The sequence below is a fragment of the Ovis aries genome, chromosome 24 (genome assembly GCF_016772045.2).
Source record: "Ovis aries strain OAR_USU_Benz2616 breed Rambouillet chromosome 24, ARS-UI_Ramb_v3.0, whole genome shotgun sequence".
NCBI classification, from domain to species: Eukaryota; Metazoa; Chordata; class Mammalia; order Artiodactyla; family Bovidae; genus Ovis; species Ovis aries.
The window spans coordinates 35,221,550-35,241,626 of record NC_056077.1 but is presented as its reverse complement, the minus strand read 5'-3'; the positions used below and the strand labels follow the sequence as shown (position 1 = coordinate 35,241,626).

The following is a 20,077-nucleotide window of genomic DNA, read 5'->3' as shown; positions in this document are numbered from 1 at the left end:
AGACCTCTATAGTAATCATCTGAACTTTTCCTTGCCCACTGCATCTCTGGTTCTTAGCGCTGTCTCCTGTGGCTCTGGTCCCATCTAGCTCCCCTGGGCCCTGCTGTCTTCAGGGGAGCTGGTGTTGAATTCCCTGGCCCTGGAACAGCAGGGCTCAGTGTTGGCATTATCATCTGAAAGCTCTGGAAATACGAGACCTGCTCTCATTATGAAAGGTAAGGACCACACTTGTTATCACATTCAATATTTTGGTCAGTTTAGCAGTTGCCTAGTAACCAAAGTTAAACTGACGAGAAGATGGAAAAACTTGAAATTCATTTCCAGGGATCACTGCAGAATGCCAAAAAGACACCTTCCTGTTTAAATGTGGCTAATTTTTTTTTAATCAGTGACTTGAAATCTTTCAGAGATGATACATTGTTTTCTGGGTATTAGGTATTGTAATGACCAAACAAAACCATTCACCTAGGAGGCACTCAGGCCCCCCCCCCCAGGCCCCTAAATCTGGCTGGATCTGGATATCACTTCCCAGACCCCACAGGTCCCAGCTTTGCCGACCTAGCCTCTATGTGAAGCCAGATCGCTGAGAATACCTCTCTTTCCTAGCCCAGGCCTGTGTCTGACCTTGTCCTGACCCCATGGCCAATGGCAGTGGCCAGTCAAGGAGTGAGGGGTGGATTAAAAATAAGTGAGTGTGGGTCCCCAGACAGTCACATTTCTACCCTTAATCTCCAGAACAGAAGTTGGGGCATTTTACCAGGAGGATCACCTCCTCCTAATGCTGAGAATTAAAGGCAAAGCCCTTGGAATTTCCTGGAGGTCCAGTGGTTAGGACTTCAAGCTTCCACTGCAGGAGGCATAGGTTTGATCCCTAGTCAGAGAACTAAGATCCTGCAAGCCACACAGCATGGAGAAAGGAAGGAAGAAATGAAAGAAAGAAAAAGGAAAGAAAGCAAGGTGCAGCTCTAGCCAAAGAGTTTTCCTGGTGGAAAGGCACTATCAGTTTATTCTGGAGACCTAGGGTTATTCCCTGCCTTTCCTTCCTTCACTCAGCAAAATGCATTGAACATTGCTGTGTGTCTTTTTTTGATTCATCCTGAGAAATACACAGCAGGTCTGCCTCTCTATGCGCCCCACCTCCCTGTGTACACTGCCAGGAAGAGTACCTGGTAACCCCAGGAAAAACAAGGCCCCAGAAGAGGACACTCCTCTCTGGAAGGCAATCAGATGGGCCTGTCATATGAAATACGTGTAAAAAATACACTCGAGGAAACATAAAGCAAAACCAAGGAATAATTTAATAATGGAGTGGGAATGACAGGTATGAGAGACAGAAAAACTAAACCAAGGAAACAGAGAGGAGATGGATCCCAGGCTGAGCACAGGTACAGGGGATCAAGCTGAAGAGCTGTCCAGAGGGGCAGGAGAGGATCAGTTCAGTTCAGTTCAGTTCAGTCGCTCAGTCGTGTCCGACTCTTTGCCACCCCATGAATCGCAGCACGCCAGGCCTCCCTGTCCGTCACCATCTCCTGGAGTTCACTCAGACTCGCGTCCATTGAGTCAGTGATGCCATCCAGCCATCTCATCCTCGGTCGTCCCCTTCTCCTCCTGCCCCTAATCCCCCACAGCATCAAAGTCTTTTCCAATGAGTCAACTCTTCGCATGAGGTGGCCAAAGTACTGGAGTTTCAGCTTTAGCATCATTCCTTCCAAAGAAATCCCAGGGCTGATCTCCTTCAGAATGGACTGGTTGGATCTCCTTGAAGTCCAAGGGACTCCCAAGAGTCTTCTCCAACACCACAGTTCAAAAGCATCAATTCTTCGGCGCTCAGCCTTCTTCACAGTCCAAATCTCACATCCTTACATGACTACTGGAAAAACCGTAGCCTTGACTAGACGGACCTTAGTCGGCAAAGTAATATCTCTGCTTTTGAATATGCTATGTAGGTTGGTCATAACTTTTCTTCCAAGGAGTAAGCATCTTTTAATTTCATGGCTGCAGTCACCATCTGCAGTGATTTTGGAGTCCAAAAAAATAAAGTCTGACACTGTTCCCACTATTTCCCATGGAGTGATGGGACCAGATGCCATGATCTTCATTTTCTGAATGTTGAGCTTTAAGCCAACTTTTTCACTCTCCTCTTTCACTTTCATCAAGAGGCTTTTTAGTTCCTCTTCACTTTCTGCCATAAGGATGGTGTCATCTGCATATCTGAGGTTATTGGTATTTCTCCTGGCAATCTTGATTCCAGCTTGTGTTTCTTCCAGTCCAGCATTTCTCATGATGTACTCTGCATATAAGTTAAATAAGCAGGGTGACAATATACAGCCTTGACGTACTCCTTTTCCTATTTGGAACCAGTCTGTTGTTCCATGTCCAGTTCTAACTGTTGCTTCCTGACCTGCATACAGATTTCTCAAGAGGCAGGTCAGGTGGTCTGTATTCCCATCTCTTTCATAATTTTCCACAGTTTATTGTGATCCAGACAGTCAAAGGCTTTGGCATAGTCAATAAAGCAGAAATAGATGTTTTTCTGGGACTCTCTTGCTTTTTCCATGATCCAGCAGATGTTGGCAATTTGATCTCTGGTTCCTCTACCTTTTCTAAAACCAGCTTGAACATCAGAAGTTCACGGTTCACGTATTGCTGAAGCCTAGCTTGGAGAATTTTGAGCATTACTTTACTAGCATGTGAGATGAGTGCAATTGTGCGGTAGTTTGAGCATTCTTTCAGTTCAGTTCAGTTCAGTCGCCCAGTTGTGTCTGACTCTTTGCGACCCCATGAATCGCAGCACGCCAGGCCTGCCTGTCCATCACCATCTCCCGGAGTTCACTCAGACTCACATCCATTGAGTCCATGATGCCATCCAGCCATCTCATCCTCTGTCGTCCCCTTCTCCTCCTGCCCCCAATCCCTCCCAGCATCAAAGTCTTTTCCAATGAGTCAACTCTTCACATGAGGTGGCCAAAGTACTGGAGTTTCAGCTTCAGCATCATTCCTTCCAAAGAAATCCCAGGAATGATCTCCTTCAGAATGGACTGGTTGGATCTCCTTGCAGTCCAAGAGACTCTCAAGAGTCTTCTCCAACACCACAGTTCAAAAGCATCAATTCTTCGGCGCTCAGCCTTCTTCACAGTTCAACTCTCACATCCATACATGACCACAGGAAAAACCATAGCCTTGACTAGACGGACCTTAGTTGGCAAAGTAATGTCTCTGCTTTTGACTAGGTTGGTCATAACTTTTCTTCCAAGGAGTAAGCGTCTTTTAATTTCATGGCTGCAAAATAGGACACAGCAAATGGAGGGGAAGTTTGGACAACATGAAGGGCGGAAAGGGGTGTGCCAACAGTAGCCAGATAATGGGAGAGCCAAACTGAGCAGAAGACTATCTAAATAACGGAGATAATTTAGCCAGAATTAAAGAGGAAGGGGTTCGTGAAGATACAACAGGAGAAATTCGGGAAACCCTCCCTGAGGCCGGTGCTCAGGATCTCTGCTCCCCCAGCCCTGGCCGTTCCCCATCCACCTGCTGGGTCCTGCAGCCACCAGCTCCCCAACATGCTACAGAGAGAAGGGAGACAGGGCCCCTGGAGGTCTTATTTCGGGTGCTCAGTAGCCAAGCGTTTCTGTCTGCCTCTTGTAAATGCAGCACCGGCAGACTTTACAGGAGCCACATCTGCCCGCACCTGTCCTGTGGCCAGGGAGTTGTAGGTGTCTCGAAACATTCATGGACCAAGTAAGTGAGTGTCCAAATGATTCCAGCAGCTGGCGGGCTGGGTGAGTGGCCGCGTGGATCTGGACTTGGTGAATAAGTAGTGAATAACTGATTTAAGTTCAAAGCTGCATTTAAAAGTAGTGATTTGCCTTAGGAGAAGGTTGTTGACTTTTCATTGTCTCGCATACACAATGAAGTCTGTGCTCCATCAGCAGGGGGTCTAGACAGGTTTCCGTTCTGACCATCAAGTCCCCTTTTCTGCCACTAGCAGATCTTAACACTTACCATGATGGTTTTACCCTCCGGAGTCACGGCAGTTTCTCTCTAATATCCTGAAGGTTTCTTTTTGAAATGGTGCAAGGAGATGTTTCACAATTGAAGCCACCCCAAGCCTACCCCCAACCCCCAGCATTTCCCTGAGGGCCCCCAGTTTGAGTATTTGTCTTAGAGACACTGCCTCCTTCACCAAGTTGCCCTAAAAATAGCTTCATTTAACCAGACCATTTGGTGAGGTGTTTCAGACTTTTCTCTGATGAGTCTGAAAGCAGCATACTGTTTCAAACAGATACCATGATCTGTGAACCTGATCACCAGCATCTGATACCTTGTTCAGGCTGCCGAGAGTTGATGAGATTGCCTGGAATCGCAGGGCACGCCTAAAGGCTGGGAAAGCCTCAGCGCCACAGGCGGGAACACACGATGCAGCAAATAGCTAAAACAGACCGGCCAGGGCCTGAGTGGCTCTGTATTAAGGGTAGGAGGTTAGGACCAGAGAATGAGGGTGGGTGGTTAGGACCAGAGAAGCAGGTTTGGGGAACAGAAGAACCCTGGAGTCAGCCTGTCCGGGCACCCCGACCTGCCCCAGCGGGTAGACTGGCTGACCAGCCCATCACTGGAGGGACCAGCTGCATTCAGGACCCTGACCATTGGCTTAACGCCAAGCCCTGTGCCAGCAGGGATGAGGGTGGAGGAGACATATACTGGTGGGGAGACTGTGCTGCCTCCTGAGATGGCGCCACTGGCAGGATTGGGGGAGGGGTGGAAGCAGGAGACGAGGTTCCCAGAGGTGGAGGGTGACAGGACAGGCAGTATAGGTCCAGGCTACACAGGGGTCCATATGTGGTGAGACAAGTCGGAGCAGAGGTCTGTGGATGGGGGCCAAGAGCCTCGATGCAGAAGGACAGCCAAGGGAGGCCAGCAGGCAAGCCATCCAGCGGGGAGGGGTGGGCCTGAGTCCTGCAGGTCCCCACAGGGCATGGAGTGAGGCAGCCCCCGCCGGAGGAGGCCTGTGCTGTATGTTCCGCCCCCTTTCACGGAGGGTACTGAACCTCTCACAGGTAGCAGTCTTGACCTTGACCTCCTCGCTGGGGCCACCATTGGGACCTGTCTGGGGCAGCGACTCCCCTGGGAGTTCTGTTCAAACCTGCGACAGACTTTTGGAATTGTCCTTCTCAGTAGAACTCTGAGCATGGTTCCTCTCTCTCTCATGATGTTGTATGTTGGAAACATATATGTGCCTTCAAATTATTCAAGAAAGGACTTTCAGAACAGGGGAGGAAAAAAAAAAAAAAAGCACCTGGCAACTCCCTGTGTATGAGCAGGCTCGGAGGTGGGGTGTGGCGGTGACTCAGCTGGTTTGTGGTGCCGCCAGCAGAGCCCCCATTCTGCATCCGCAGCCTCTCCCCACCTCCCCCACGTGTCCATGGTTCTCTCAGTCCTGGCAAACTTCTACTCATCCTTCAAAACCCAGCTCCCACATCACCTCCTCTGAGACCTTCCTGATTCCCTCTGCCAAGGAGAATCCATCTCTGACTCCTCTGTTTCTCCAGAGCTCTCTGTTCAGGGCTCTGTTCAGGGCTCTCGGCAGGAGCCACTGTCTCCCCAAGGAGACTGGGTGCCCCTCAAGAGCACGCCGGCTCTTTCCCTCGACGTAAGCCCACCTCCTTCCAGCAGGCATCAGTATCCCCTCGCAGGTCTGCAGGCCCCCCACCCCGACACTGGCCTGGCCTGTGTGCCCATGGGCCATGCTGCCAAGTTGGAAACAGTGGTGGCCCCTGAGCCTGCCTCACCCATTGACTAACCTGCTCTCTCCCTCTCACCTCCCCAGGGCCGACGAAATTGAAATGATCATGACGGACCTTGAAAGAGCAAACCAGGTAGGATGTTTGATGGCTTCAGACATAAAATCACAAGAGCATAGCCCTTTCTGTCCTCATGGAAGAGGCTTCTCTCTAAGTCAGGAAGCCAGTTAGTCTTGTATTTTTCACATACACCTATCAAAGTTGATGCTTTTTCTGATGCCATGAGCTATACACAAGAAGTCCCAGGTGTGATTTCCTTGGGAAAGTCTCTGATACGGTCCCTGCATCCCAGGCATCCCATGGTGATGCTTTTTCTCTTCCTCCATCCATCTCTTAAGTCTCTACACTCTCCCCGTGACAGCTGTTATGCAGCAGAGTTTATACCAACACATTAACCCTGCAGCAAAGTCTGTGCCTCCACCTTCTAATGGGTTGAGCCACTTTCTCTGGAGAAGGCTTCCAGCCAACGGGCCCTCTCAGCTGATTCTTAGTCGTCACAGTGCTTTGTGGAACGCACCCCCAGCACTGTGTCCCACACAGAATAGGCACCCAGTACCCTAAAAACGGGGCTTCCCAGGCAGTGCTAGTTGCAAAGAACCCACTTGCCGATGCAGGAGACATAAGAGACACGGATTCGGTCCCTGGGTCGAGAAGATCCTCTGGAGGAGGACATGGCAACCCACTCCAATGTTCTTGCCTGGAGAACCCAGTGGGCAAAGGAGCCTGATGGGCTACAGTCCTTGGGGTCACAAAGACTCGGGCACAACTGAGGAGACTTGGCAGGCAAGCACGCACACATCCCGAGGCTGTAAATACGGAGCTGCCACCCTGCCGAGCCCGGCCCTTCCCCAAGAACTCTGCAGAAGAGGAAAACATTTTGCTTCAGCAAATGGTATTACTGCTTTGAAAAGGAAGGGGTCTCCTTGTTTTATTTTATTCTAGTCTATTTTTTAGTGGAGAGAAGCAGCCAGAGCTGGGTTAGGTTTCTCAGCCCCAGAAGGCCACACGTGGGCAGTAGTGGCCTCTCCCCACTTAGTTCTACAGCCGGGCCGCCCCACGCACAGGGAAGCTTAGAGTAGCCCCAAGAGGATGAAAATCCTTCTCGAATCTGCAGTCTCAGCTCTCTGCCTTTTGAGGGTCCCACAGCGTGACTGCCTCCCAGCTGGCATTCCTAACCCCTTGGCAGACATTCAGGAAAGAGCGTCCCTGTTTGATCTTTAGCTCATGAAAATACTCTGAACTCTGACTGAAATGTGACAGCCAGTTTATACAGGAGAACGGTCATGGGGTGTCTGGGTTCCTTTCTCCTTTCTGAGGGTCCTAGGCCTGATCCATGTCGGGTGCTCAGTAGAGACACCTGGACTGCATCACCCCAGGTAGCATCTTTAAAGTGATTCAATTAAATGTATTTACTTACTGGCCATACCACATATCATATGAGATCTTAGTTCCCTAACCAGGGATCGAACCCATGTTCGCTGCATCAGAAGTGCAGAGTTTTAAGCACTAGACTGCCAGGGAAGTCCCAGGTAGCGTGTTTGTGTGGCAACTTTGCTGGTCGCAAGGAGAAGAGCTGACCATTCTTGAGTAACTTGTCTTGTGCCTGGCTCTGTTCTGAGCACTTCACACGAACCGAGCCCCTTAAACCTCACCGGTTTCCACCAAGATCAGTGTGGTTATGACTCCCATTTTACAAATAAGCAAACTGAGGTCAGCAGCCAGTCTGTTGCAGAGTCAGGCCTGGAACCTACACGCTTCACCACACTCAGAAACAGGGCTGGAGTCCAAGGACTCATTTTGCCTCTCTTTCAAATTCTCAAAACACCCATTCTGCTCCGTGCCCTAAAGCACTACTTCTGCTCCAGTTCACAAAGGTGCCTAAGCATTTCTTTACCTTAATTTACTATAAACTAATTTACTTTGGCCCCTTTGTTCTTATTCAAGTAGCACCGCTCAACTTTGCAGAGACCATACTTGTTAAGCTTCCCTGTCACAGGACTGTCATTCGCATTCCTCAAATTTCCACCCATCCACTCTCTCCCCCTGGCCAATCCTGGGCCAGCGCCCCTTCTGAAGGCACTCTGGGGTAAGTTCTGTTTTGTTAGATAACCCAATTCTGTGCATATCCAGTGCTCAGGTTCTAATTAGTCTGCAGGTACCAAGCATATTTGGCAGAGGTGACACTTTTCTCAAAATGCCGAAGGCCCTGGGTGGCGATGGGTCCTTGGAGGTGCCAGGCAGGACCCTGCAGAAGGTGCCGCTTCCAGGGTGGCAGTTTGCTCAGGTCCCAACTTGGTACTTCCTGGCTGTGTGGCCTTGGATAAGTCTCTTCACTGCTTATATTTCTTTAAAAAAGAAAAGAAAAAGATGAACTTTGCAGACCTTATGCCAAGGAAAATTAATCCAGTCACACAAAAAAAGAAAAAAATACTATGTGATTCCTCCTATATGAGGTCCCTGCTGCTGCTGCTACTGCTGCTGCTAAATCGCTTCAGTCGTGTCCGACTCTGTGCGACCCCATAGACGGCAGCCCACCAGGCTCCCCCGTCCCTGGGATTCTCCACGCAAGAACACTGGAGTGGGTTGCCATTGCCTTCTCCAATGCATGAAAGTGAAAAGTGAAAGTGAAGTCACTCAGTCATGTCCGACTCTCAGTGATCCCATGGACTGCAACCCACCAGGCTCCTCCGTCCATGGCATTTTCCAGAGTCCTGGAGTGGGGTGCTATTGCCTTCTCCAATATGAGGTCCCCACAGTCATCAAATTCATAGAGATAATAGAAGGGTGGGTATCAGGGGCTAGGGGAATGGGGAATTATAGTGTTTAATAGGGTCAGGCTTTCAGTTCTGCAAGATAAAAAGTTTTAGAGATGGTTGCCCAGCAATGCGAACATACTTAACACTACTATAAAATCCATACTTAAAAATGATTAAGATGGTGTATTATATGTGATTGTATTTTACCATAATTTAATCTTTTTAATTTAAAAAAGAAACTTGTTAATGTTCGAGAGAATGAGAGGAAGGGAGGCAAGTGCAGGCAGACCTCAGAGAGATTTCGGGTTTGGGGCCACCGCAGCAGAGCGGGTATCACAGTGCAAGTCACTCAAATGTTTCAGCTTCATAGTACATGTAAAAGTTGTGTTTAGGCTGCACTGCGAGTCTGTTAAGTGTGCAATAGCAGTATGTCTGAGCAAACAATGAACATACATACCTTAATTTTTAAAGAAAGCTTTGGAAAAACACTGCCAGTGGACTTGCTCCAACACAGGGTTGCCACCAACCTTCAATTTGTAAAAAGCAGTGTTTGGAATAATAAAGAGAAGCGTGATAAAAGGAGGTCTGCTTGCACTTCCTTTGCAGGATTATTTGTAGAATTAGAGGTAAAATGCCCGGAAGTGGAGGGCTTCCTGCATGGCTCAGTGGCAGAAGAATCTGCTTGCCAGTGCAGGAGGCGTGGGCTCTATCCCTGAAGTCAGGAAGATCCCCTGGATGAGGGGATGTCAACCCATTCCATCCAGTATTCTTGCCTGGGAAATATCATGGACAGAGAAGCCTGGCAGGTTACAGTCCATGGGGTCACAAAGAAATGGACATGACTGAGCAAGCATGCACACATGCCTGGAAGTGAGTGCCTTAATTCATGCTCTATAGTTGCTAACATACCCAGGTTCACAGGGAGAATTCCAAAGTCCCACCCTAGGGGAGTACCAGCACGGTGAGGGTATGGGGAGGTATAGGAGAGCCTAACCAGCCACTCAGGGCGAGTTCATAGCCGGATGTGGCTGCCAAAGGAGATTAATGCAACCTCAGGCTGCATTAACAGAAATAGTCTCTGGAATGAAGGAGGTGATGATTCAGCACCCATCTGTAGCAATTAGTCCTTGCTCAGGGAATTGTCATTTGTCCTAGAAACCTGCAAGGAAGGCAAGCATTCAGGGAGTGCTTTCAGGGTCCACTCCAGGGCCAGGATGGGGAAGGGACCTGCACAGGAGGGAAACCAGGAAGTTTGGGGACATCTTTATTCTTTGGGGAGCAGAGAAAGAAAACAGGGGGACTTGACACATAGGGAACTTGGGATGTTAAGAGATTAGAAAGGGGAAGGCCTAGGGTGGTGGTTGTGGATTCTGGCCTTGCAGGTCTCCAGGACTGGCCACGGAAGGGGTTGGGCTTTGTCATGGCTGCGGGCAGAGGCTATTGGGGGGGAGCTCCCCTCATCCCACGCAGAGAAGCTTGTTCTCAGCAATGAGTCACCAGAGGTGCCTGGAGCTGCCTTCTACAGGAGTGAGCTCCCCGTCAACGGAGCTATGTGAGCAGATATGGGCCAGACTTCGCTGAGCGTGTGAGGTGGAAGATCCAGACACAGAGCAAACAGAAAGTGCTTGGACTCAATGACTCAGCGGGTTGACAAGGGTGACTCAATGAGGAGAAAAACTTCCCGGGTAGACAGGGAGGAGGGCACCCAGGAAGGCAAGGAAGTACTCAAGGGTTCCAGGCTGTTCCAAAAAGCCACTTTGGGGACGTGGGCCCAGAGGAAGGGGTCCAGCCGAGTTTAGGGCAGGGGGCCTCTTCCTGAGAACAGTGGAACAGCACAGGCAGGACTGAGACGCCGGATTTGAGTTCTAGAGGGATTGCTCTGGCTACACAGCGGAAAGTGGAGGGGAGTGAAAGGACCGGAAGCCAGGAGAGCAGTGAGCAGCTGCTGAGATGGATCAGGGCAGGGATGTGCGGCCGGCTCGGACCCCAGCGACAAGGCAGAGGCGGAAGCGGGCAGGAGGAGGGGCACTGGGAGCTGCACCAGGGCGGGCACAGCCAGACATCTGGTTCTGTGGCTTTCCCATCAGGGGAGAGCCCCAGGAGGAGCAATTTACTAGTTCATTGGCATATAACATTATTTTTGCACTGGGTTTATAGTCAAAACGTTCTACTGAGACCTGAAGCTCTATTTTATAGCTAAAGTACTTCTGTTTCTAGTGAGGAAAAGTGGAAGAGAATCAGCACCAGGCGATTAGGAGCCGGGTTTATTTACACCTATTTGTTCAACCTTGAGATGCTTGTATTAATACTGTCTTTACTGGTGACTGTTAACGTGGGACTTCCCAGGTGGCTCAGCAGTAAAGAATCCGCCTGCAGTGCAGGGGATGCAGGTTTGATCCCTGGGTTGGGAAGATCCCCTGGAGAAGGAAATGGCAGCCCACCCCAGTATTCTTGCCTGGGAAGTTCCATGGACAGAGGAGCCTGGCAGACTACAGTCCAAGGGGTCACAAAGAGTCAGACACGACTTACAGACTGAAAACAACAACAGAAAGTTCAGAGCTCTGGGGGCAGGAGGAGGTAGGGAAATTTGCTCTTCTGGCTTTTCTGAAATCATGACTCAGCAGTCAGCGGACTGTGACAGTCTAAGTTTATGGGAGTGGAGTGGCGTTGGGGGAGGTCCAGCTTTCAGCCTAGCTGACCCTTGAGAGGAGAAATTCAAATCAATATCCATCGAATCCCCCAGAAACACAGGCAGGGAGCCTGAACGGGACTCCAGCCACTGAACGGGGCCAGCTTGGGACACATGGCAGTTAATCTCTCTGTGGACTTTTCTGACCTTCCTCCAACAGCATCACTGAAGCAGGGCCACCTCTGGCCCTAGCTGTGCCCCACAGCACTGGGTGGTGCTGCTTTGGAAGGGTGACCTGAAGTTAGCTGTGTGCTTTCCAGAGTGGTGGCATCTGTTCCCTTGCGAAGTCGATTGCTGGTCTTTGTAGTCTTGCTCCCCTTTCTCTTCCTCGAGAGTCCAGGGCCTGGAGGGAAGCAGGTTGAGGGGTCGTCCCCGAGGAGACATTGCCTTCTCCCATAAACGGTCCAAAGGTGTTATTTGTACTCGAGGAGTATGGCGGCCAGGAGACCATCCCCCGAAGATGTCCCTCACAACCTGCGGGTATGTTCATTTACTTGCAGAGCAGAGTCAAGCCTGTTAATCTGCTGACCTTGAGGTGTGAGAGTCCCTGGGATTATACAGGTGGGCCCTCCCTCCGTTGTCCCCAGGGTTCTCAGAGGCAGAGAGGGAAGCAGAGGGGTCAGAGTGAGGGGATGAGAGAATTCATTTAGCCACTGCGGATGCTGAAGGCCACAGTGAGGAAGGGGCCACAAGCCAAGGAATGCGGGCATCCTCTACAAGCTGGAAACAGCCAGAATGCAGATCCTCCCTTGGAGGTTCAGGAAGGGCACAGCCCTGCTAGCACCTTGATCTTACCCCAGTGATCAACCTGTGGGACATAATAAACTCAGTGTGTGGGAGTTTACTCCAGCAGCCTTCAGAAGGTCCTGCAGGGGGGACAGCCTTCCCTCAGGCCACGTTCCCAGCCATTCCCGTGGCTGCCGCATCCCTGGGGGGATTTGCTCAGCTCCGGTGTCCCTGAGCCTGGGTTTCCATGGCCACACATATAAAAGGGACAAGCGACAAAGCCTGGGGCCAGGTTGGGCAGAAGGCTAGATCAGAGACACACCACCTCCAGCACCACTGTCAACCATATAAAACCAGGGACCTCAAGGCCACACCTTAAATGGGTAAATGGGAAAGCCTGCCCAACAGGGGAGGTGGGGAGGATTCCCTCATGCCCCAGCCTTGTTTCTAAGGGAGAAGGAAACACATCCCTTGAGAGAACTCTGGAGCACAGCCACCTTGCCCTGGGCCCAGGGCTCATGTTCCACACTGAGCCAAGACCGGTGTCACCCGCCCCTGCCCCCCGCCCCCGCCTCAGGCTGCAGCCGCCCCAGCCAGTGTCATCTGTGCGGAATCCTCACTGCCCTGTGCTGGCTTGACTAACAGAATTCTTGAAACAAAGTGCCCACAGCAAATAAAGTGTCCTGGCTTCCTGGTCCCAGACGGCTGAAGAGAGCTAGAGCTTCACCTAAGACGAGCTTCAGTCTCTAGTAATTTTCCCCTGAAACTTTTTAAGATTTTAAATTTTAAAAAAACTATCCTCATTTTAAAGATAAGGAAAGAATAAATGCCACCTGAGGCAGCCCATGCCAGGAGGCCAAAATAATAGTACTCATCCTTCCTCACTGGACACCTTTCAACCTGTGGTGGGTGCCACTAGGCACCCAGCTTGTGTTATCTCCCTGGTCCCCAGTTATCCTGCAGGGCAGCCCTATCTATCTCTATGGACAGAGTCACTACCACAATGCACAGCAAAACCCTCAGTCATCCACATGCTCCCTGCCCCCTGCCCACCCCCATTTACTTTCCATGTGCTTCCAGCATTTGCCCTCACTTCTCAGAAAAGGACAGAGACTAAGAAGCAGCCAGCAGATCTCTCAGGAGGACAGCCCAGGTTTGGCCAGGCTCTGTCCTCACCGTGGGGGGCCGTTGAATCACATCCACAGTGCCGCCAGCTCGGGAGCCCAGGCTTGGCCCCAGCCCCGGCCCTGCCTCTGCAGGGAGGACGAGGAGGCCGCTGTCAGTGGGGACAAGGAGCTGGGTGTCTCCTGCACCCACAGCCCCAGAAACCAGCCCCAGAGCCCGCCCCCTCTCGTTGTTGGTTCCGGTTCGAGAAACGAAGCTTCATCCGGTTGAAGTGTGGTCATGGGGTGAACGGGCGACCCCAGAAACAAGTGATGTCAAGGAGCCAACCCAGCACAGCATCCCTTCCTTCCACCTCAGCCACTAACGGTGGGGCTACATCTACAGCTACAGAGGCTCACTGACCGCAGCAGCTCCTGGCCTCCACTCTCTCCTCCACAGGCTCTGGGGCCTGTTTTGATTTCCAGTTGTTCTGCTTTGTGCGGGATTAGCCGCAGAGCCATGGAGATTTTATGCCCAAAAGTGTAACTGATGAGACAGACAAGAGTAAACTTTTCAGCGTGTGCGTGGGCTCAGTCGTGTCCGACTCTTTGCAACCCCATGGACTGTAGCCCACCAGGCTCCTCTGTCCATAGAATTCTCCAGGCAAGAATACTAGAGTGGGTTGCCATTTCCTCCTCCAGAACCTTTTCAGGAACTTGACTTGAGTATTAGAAAACACATGGCATGGCCCATCTGGAAACAGACTCAGGGGGAAGTCTTTTTCACCAGAGGGGAGACTTTCCTGCAGTTATCGTCACCCATGAGCCCCCCACCCACCAGCATCTTGGCCACACTGGTCATATCGCTGCCTTTCCTGACACAGGCGCCTCAAGACATTTTGCAACAGAGGGTGGGAGGCAGCTGCTCAAGCACAGACAGGCCTGGCCAGGCGCCGTGGGAATTAGATGGAGTGCAATTCCAAGAGCTCCTGGAGCAGCGTGGCAGGCAGCCTCCAGCAGCACCCTGGGTGGGAGTAGCCGCTGTTAGAAATACCCTGATTTGTCTGGATGCCGGGCAGACCGGGCCACACTGCCCTCGCAGGACCGCTCGAGGCTGCCAAACCCCCATCCTCATACATCTAGACAGATCAGCGAGTACTGGGCAGGATAACTTTGTACTTCTCTTTTCAAAAATTCTTTCTTAGCAATTAGTAGGTACACACTGTCACAGCACGAAATAAAACACACGAAATAGCCTTACCCAGCCAGGCTCTTCTCGCTCGTCTTTTCTGTGAGCAGAATGTACGACTGGTAGAAAGAAGCAGCGATCACACCTCAGACCACGTGCCCAACGTCAATTAGCAACTGCTTCCCCGCTGTCTTTGTGTCTTGTCTCAGTCATAACTGTCAAATCCGGATAAGCCCATCAACAAGGCACTCTGAACAAGTGACCTTCTGGGCGTTAATCCTTGAAAAGTCCCTGGGAGGGAAAGAGTCTTCCCATTTTACAGATGGGACGTTGGAGGCTTGGTGAGCTGAACTATGTAATCTGTCCTCATCCCTTGGTTCCAAAGGCCCAGCTCCTGCCCACTGCACCATGGTGCCCTGTTAGGTGACAAGCATGGGAGTGACTGTTCTCGCCAGCCAGTGGGACATCCTGGTTAGCTGTCCAGGGCACAAGGGCACAAGTGGTGTCCTTGTCCAAGAATTACAGCAAATGACAGAAGCATCCACTTGTTTCTCCTGCAGCCTTCTCCCCGCAGGCACCTCTGTTCATCCTCACCCATCAAGCAAGGCCTCGTTGGCCTGGCTGGCTGGAAATGACCAGCCTTGGCATTAGCTTGGTTGGGTGAAGGGTTAAATATGTTGAAATAAGCGTGGTCCTCACAAAAGAAGTGGCATTTACACCCCATCCGTTTATGGAAATACTTGCTAGAGGAAAACAACCACAACATTGTGCGTGTTTTCAGGAGGAGAATGGCCAGTGTGTCTTTAATTCACTGTTTACCCGTGAGAATTACTCCCGGGAGTAATCCTGCAATAAAATCTTCTTGGTCTATGAGAATAGAAAGAAATTGAATCAAAAGACTCCATTTCCACTTGTATTTATTCAGTCTGGGAAATTCAGTGGGCCGGAGCACTAGTATCAGCAGGGGATTCCTTGCTCCTAGCGTTAAATTACTGTCATAATCGCTCAATTATTTCTTCCTTGTACTGTTTAAAATAAAAATCCATCACATTCTCTGTGTTTTTTTTTCTAGCATTTATTAGGTTGAGTGTTTAGGAAAATCAATTATAGTCAGTCAGGCATGAATTGATGAATGTTCTTGTAATAATTGTCAGTTGTTAAACCGAATGTACTTTCTCTTTCCACCCTTTTCATTTCCTTCAGAGGGCAGAGGTGGCTCAAAGAGAGGCGGAGACCTTGAGGGAGCAGCTCTCGTCAGCCAACCACTCTCTCCAGCTGGCCTCCCAGATCCAGAAGGCGCCGGACGTGGTGGGTAGCCCAGCCCCGCGGGGACTCTATCGCCCTGCATCCACACCTCTGTGTTACGGCCACTTTCTCCTCTGGCTTTAGAACATCCCTTTGGCGGGGATAATATTTGAAATAGTCCCGCTGTCTCGATGGAGTATTCTTGTGGCAGTCTGGGGGTGGAAACTGCTTGAGTCAGAGGAGGAGCTTTACTGGTGGTGCGTCAGTGCTCGTGGTCAGGGTGACGCCACCCGGTGGAGAGTCCGCAGAGAGCATCTTCCTGGTTAGGCTGGTTGTGGGTTGCGGGGGGTGGCGCTCCCAAGCTGAAGGCTTAACAACACTGCAACACTGCACAGGAAGCTTGGACATTTGGTCTTCTTCTGGACTTGTGTTTCCAGAGTGAAAAGTGCTTCATGATGGGGGTGGGCAGAGAAGGCAATGGCACCCCACTCCAGTACTCTTGCCTGGAAAATCTCATGGATGGAGGAGCCTGGTGGGCTGCAGTCCATGGGGTCGCTAAGAGTTGGACACAACTGAGTGACTTCACTTTCCCTTTTCACTTTCATGCATTGGAGAAGGCAATGGCAACCCACTCCAGTGTTCTTGCCTGGAGAATCCCAGGGACAGGGGAGCCTGGTGGGCTGCCGTCTATGGGGTCACACAGAGTCAGACACAACTGAAGCGACTTAGCAGCAGCAGCATGGGGGTACGGGTGGGGAACAGGGGAGGTGATCACGCAGCAACCCACTCTGAGTTTGTGTGATAGTCCCGACCTTGCCCAGTGTGCGACTGAATTTCCCAGGCACACACCTCTCAGTCCTCTGCCTCTTGATTTTCCTAAGATTAATGGAAACTGCTTTTAGCTGGAACTTTCCCAGCTCAATCAGGGCAGCTTTGAACTGTCGGATTCCAGACTCTTCAGTGCCGTGCGATGACCACGGACCCTGGAGCCAAACCCCTGGGTTCCAACGCCAGCTCTGCAGTTTATCTGCTGTGCGACTTGGGGCAAATGGCTTAACCTCCCTGAGTCTCACTGGCACCATCCGTAAAACGGGTTTTCACAAGGGTTCTGGAAATTACTCTGAGTGAGGCCAGTCCCGCCACATAATCTGTCCTCTGACAGCCAACCTGAGTGGCGAGCCTTCTGTGGTCAGCATCAGTGCTGTGGTCCAGGAGCCCCAGTTTCCAAGCCAGCTGCATCACTAGTTCTCATCCAGTAATGTGAACTCAGGTGGTAACACTTACCAGGCCTGAGTTTCCTGGCATGCAGAGTAAGGAGGAAGTGATCCTGAGGACCCCTCAGCTTTGACGGCCTATGATGGGTGAATCACGCTTGTCGGTGTCCTTTTATTAATTTATTTTTTCTTAAGTGTTGGTTTTTTTTTTTTTTTTTCCCTTTTCTGACTTGGACTAGTTTTAAAGTTTTCATTGACTTTGTTACAACACTGCTTCTGTTGTTTTTATGTTTTGGTGTTTTGGCCACAAGGCATGTGGGATCTTAGGTCCCCAACCAGGGATTGAACCCACACCCTCTGCACTGGGAGGCAAAGTCTTAGCCCCTGGACCACCAGGGAAGCCCTTGTCCTTTTACTTAACAGAGAGTTGGAGAGCCCTTGCTGTGAGCCAGGACCCGCAGTGGATACTGGGAGAGCCAAGAGGGACGAGTGAGGCCCTCCCCAGAGAGAGGACGGTCCGGTGGGAGACGTCCTGCTGTAATAAGGTGGCACATCACTCTGACAGCGTCTCTACCACCAGGCCATGAAGCAGGCATTGTCATTTCTTTATATAGATGAGGAAATGGAAGCTCCCTGGACGTAAACCCCTCGTCCCAGAATGTTCGGCCCCAGTGTCCAAGCCAGGGCTTGAGCGGGGGCCACCTCTGCCCCAGACCAGAGCTTTAAAATTATTCCCCAGGAACAGATCCAAAACAAAGCTTTAGTGTGAGGACCCCTTGTAAGACGAGATTTTTGTTTTCTCTCTTTAAGTTCACATTTAACTAAGACGTGACTTAAGCATTTCAGGATACAGAGAAAAGTTTTCCATTTAAGGCACTGTCACAGCCTTTGTATTTAATGGACTCCGGTATTAATTTTGTCCAAAACGTCCCCTCATCCAAGTTCACCTGGATGGGACCCAGCCCCACAGCCATGGCAGGAGGAAGCTGTCGAGGGTGGCGTCTACACGGCTTCTCATGGCCTCTGTGGTCGCTTGGGGTCCTTGAGAGAAGGCCATGCATCCTGTGTCCACACGGGGCCCCTGAGCTACAAGTTGCGATTGAGAGGGTTTCTGGCACCATCCTGGACTATAACAACCAAAACATTTCGGAAGGAAATGAGTGTTTGTGCAGGTAGAGTAAGTTGTGGATCCTCGGGTGCTTAAACACTTCATCATCGGCTAAGTGCAGTGTTTACATGGCACTGCTTCAGTCTCCCGCTAGCAACCCTGCCAGGGCTCCTCTCGGGGGTGCGTTCCCACGTAGCTCGGCAGCTCCAGCCCCAGCCAGTCGGGGAGCGAATGAGCAAACATAGGAAACCGGGCCAGCGGCACAAAGTCTGTTAGGCTTGGCTGGCAGAACCCAGCAGAGAAACAGTCGAGGCTATAGATCCAGCAAAAGCCAAAGATCCCGGGCCACTGGGGTCTTGGTGGAATTGCCAATTCCAGAAAGCGCTGCTCCGCCCACGTGAGGGGCCGTGCAGGACTCCTAATGGTCATCTCATTTCTGCCTCACGACGCCGTGGTCGTTAGAGGACAGTTTGGTTGCCTTCATTTGGTATGTGAGGAAACAGGCTCAGAAGAGTTAAGTCATCTGCCCAAGGTCGCACAGCTAGAAAATGACTGAGTTGGAATGTGAGCCCAAGGTTGTCTTGTTCTGAAGTCCACCCCTTCTTCCACCTCCATCCAGCCACCTGGCTTCTTGCGCACTCAAGGAGAGAGGAGATATGCAGGCTTTTTGGCAAGTATTTACAGGAAAATACTAGTTCGGGGCTCTGATGCCCCACACCAGGCCATCTTCAACCTAAATGCCTGTCCATCAGGTGAACGTACTGGATGGAGTCCACCTACATTGCCACTTGGCATTGGTAGGAATAGCAGGTTGATGAGGAGGAAGGGAAACTGAGCTTCCCGGTCCCTCGGCCCTCCCCAGAGAGGTCTGCCTAGACTCCAAGCGTTTGCCTCACAGGCTGGGGTCCCGGCCCACCATCACTGCACGTCAGGTTTCCTGCATGTTGAGTAACACTGGTGTATCTTTTTCATATTTCACCTGAAAATGGCTGTAGGGTAGCAGAGATCATTATCTGGCTTCTTCTGTCCAGTCTTGGTGTTCTGGTCTCTGTGGGAGGATTTATGTGACCTGCGAGAGTCCACACAAGCAGGTTGGCAGGCAGGCAAACAGTTCCAGGGGACAGACTTTAACAGGTGCTCCCTCAGCCACTGCTGCTTCTGCATTCATTCTCCCCCTTGAAGAAACACGCGCACCCCCAAGTCCCAGCACCCGGAGGGACACAGGCCCTTATATGTGAAGCCTGGAGCCTGGGCAAGTCCCCCAAGACAGACTCCCGGGACCCCATGCTGGTTCTCACAGGGGCCTGTTGTCTGGCTGAGGGAAGTCAGTTTCTGTCCTTCCACGGTTTGTCCGAGCCAGGGTCCTGACCCTGGACCCCATCCATGTCACTGGGGAGTCCCTGGGCCCTACCCCAGGCCCCTGAACCACAGCTGCCAGGGCAGGGGCTAGACCTCATGTGTTTGTTAAAGCCCCCAAGGGATTTGGGCTTTCCTGGTGGCTTAGTGGTAAAGAATCTGCCTGCAGTGCAGGAGATGAGGGTTCAATCCCTGGGTCAGGAAGATCGCCTGGAGAAAGAAATGGCAACCCAGTCCAGTATTCTTGTCTGGAGAATCCCATGAACCAAAGAACCTGATGGGCTACAGTCCATAAGGTCACAAAGAGTCAAACACGATTAGCAATTAAACAACAACCAAGGGATTTGGGTGTGGCTAAGTCAAGGCCTAGACAGACACGAGGGAGGCAGTGGTCCTGGTCCCCTGAGTCCACGTTTCTCAGTAATAATCTCAACTGATTAATCTCAGTTATTACTGATTATTACTGAATTGCCAGATGCCAGCCTCCTGTAGTTTTCCACACCTCCCCAACCCTGTCCCACCATCTCCTTTGAGCTGGTGCCCACAGACCAGCAGGCCACACCTCCATCACCCAGGTGTAGGCCTCTCCTCCACCCGCAGCCCCTGGTCTACTCCCAGGCCCTTGTCCAGCTCTCCCTCCATTTCCCACTGTGTCTACACAAGGGGACGACAGGATGCCCTTGTGCTGGAGATGGGAGTGAACACATTCAGGTGCAGAGGAGGGTGGTGTTTTCTATCCTGATTCCCAGGTCCCATTGCTTTAGGGTGTATTACCTCATCTCATCTCACTTAGTTTATGTGAGACACGAATTATGTTTGCTGTGTTACGAATAAGCACTCTGTGGCTGTTCCTGAATTAACCGGCATGCCTACATTCTCGTGGTCGACTTGTG

General features: G+C 51.1%; 1 protein-coding gene across 5 annotated transcripts in view; it reads left to right on the top strand.

Moving 5' to 3' along the window:
• The window catches only part of CUX1 (cut like homeobox 1), a 350,788-nt gene that overhangs the window by 241,117 nt on the left and 89,594 nt on the right, over positions 1–20,077 (top strand). For all 5 annotated transcript variants that reach the window (XM_012104509.4, XM_004020987.5, XM_012104502.5 and 2 more), the window contains exons 9-10: positions 5,825–5,873; positions 15,465–15,569. In XM_012104509.4, the coding sequence (XP_011959899.2) occupies positions 5,825–5,873; positions 15,465–15,569 (154 nt within the window). The remainder of the gene's footprint in view (positions 1–5,824; positions 5,874–15,464; positions 15,570–20,077) is intronic.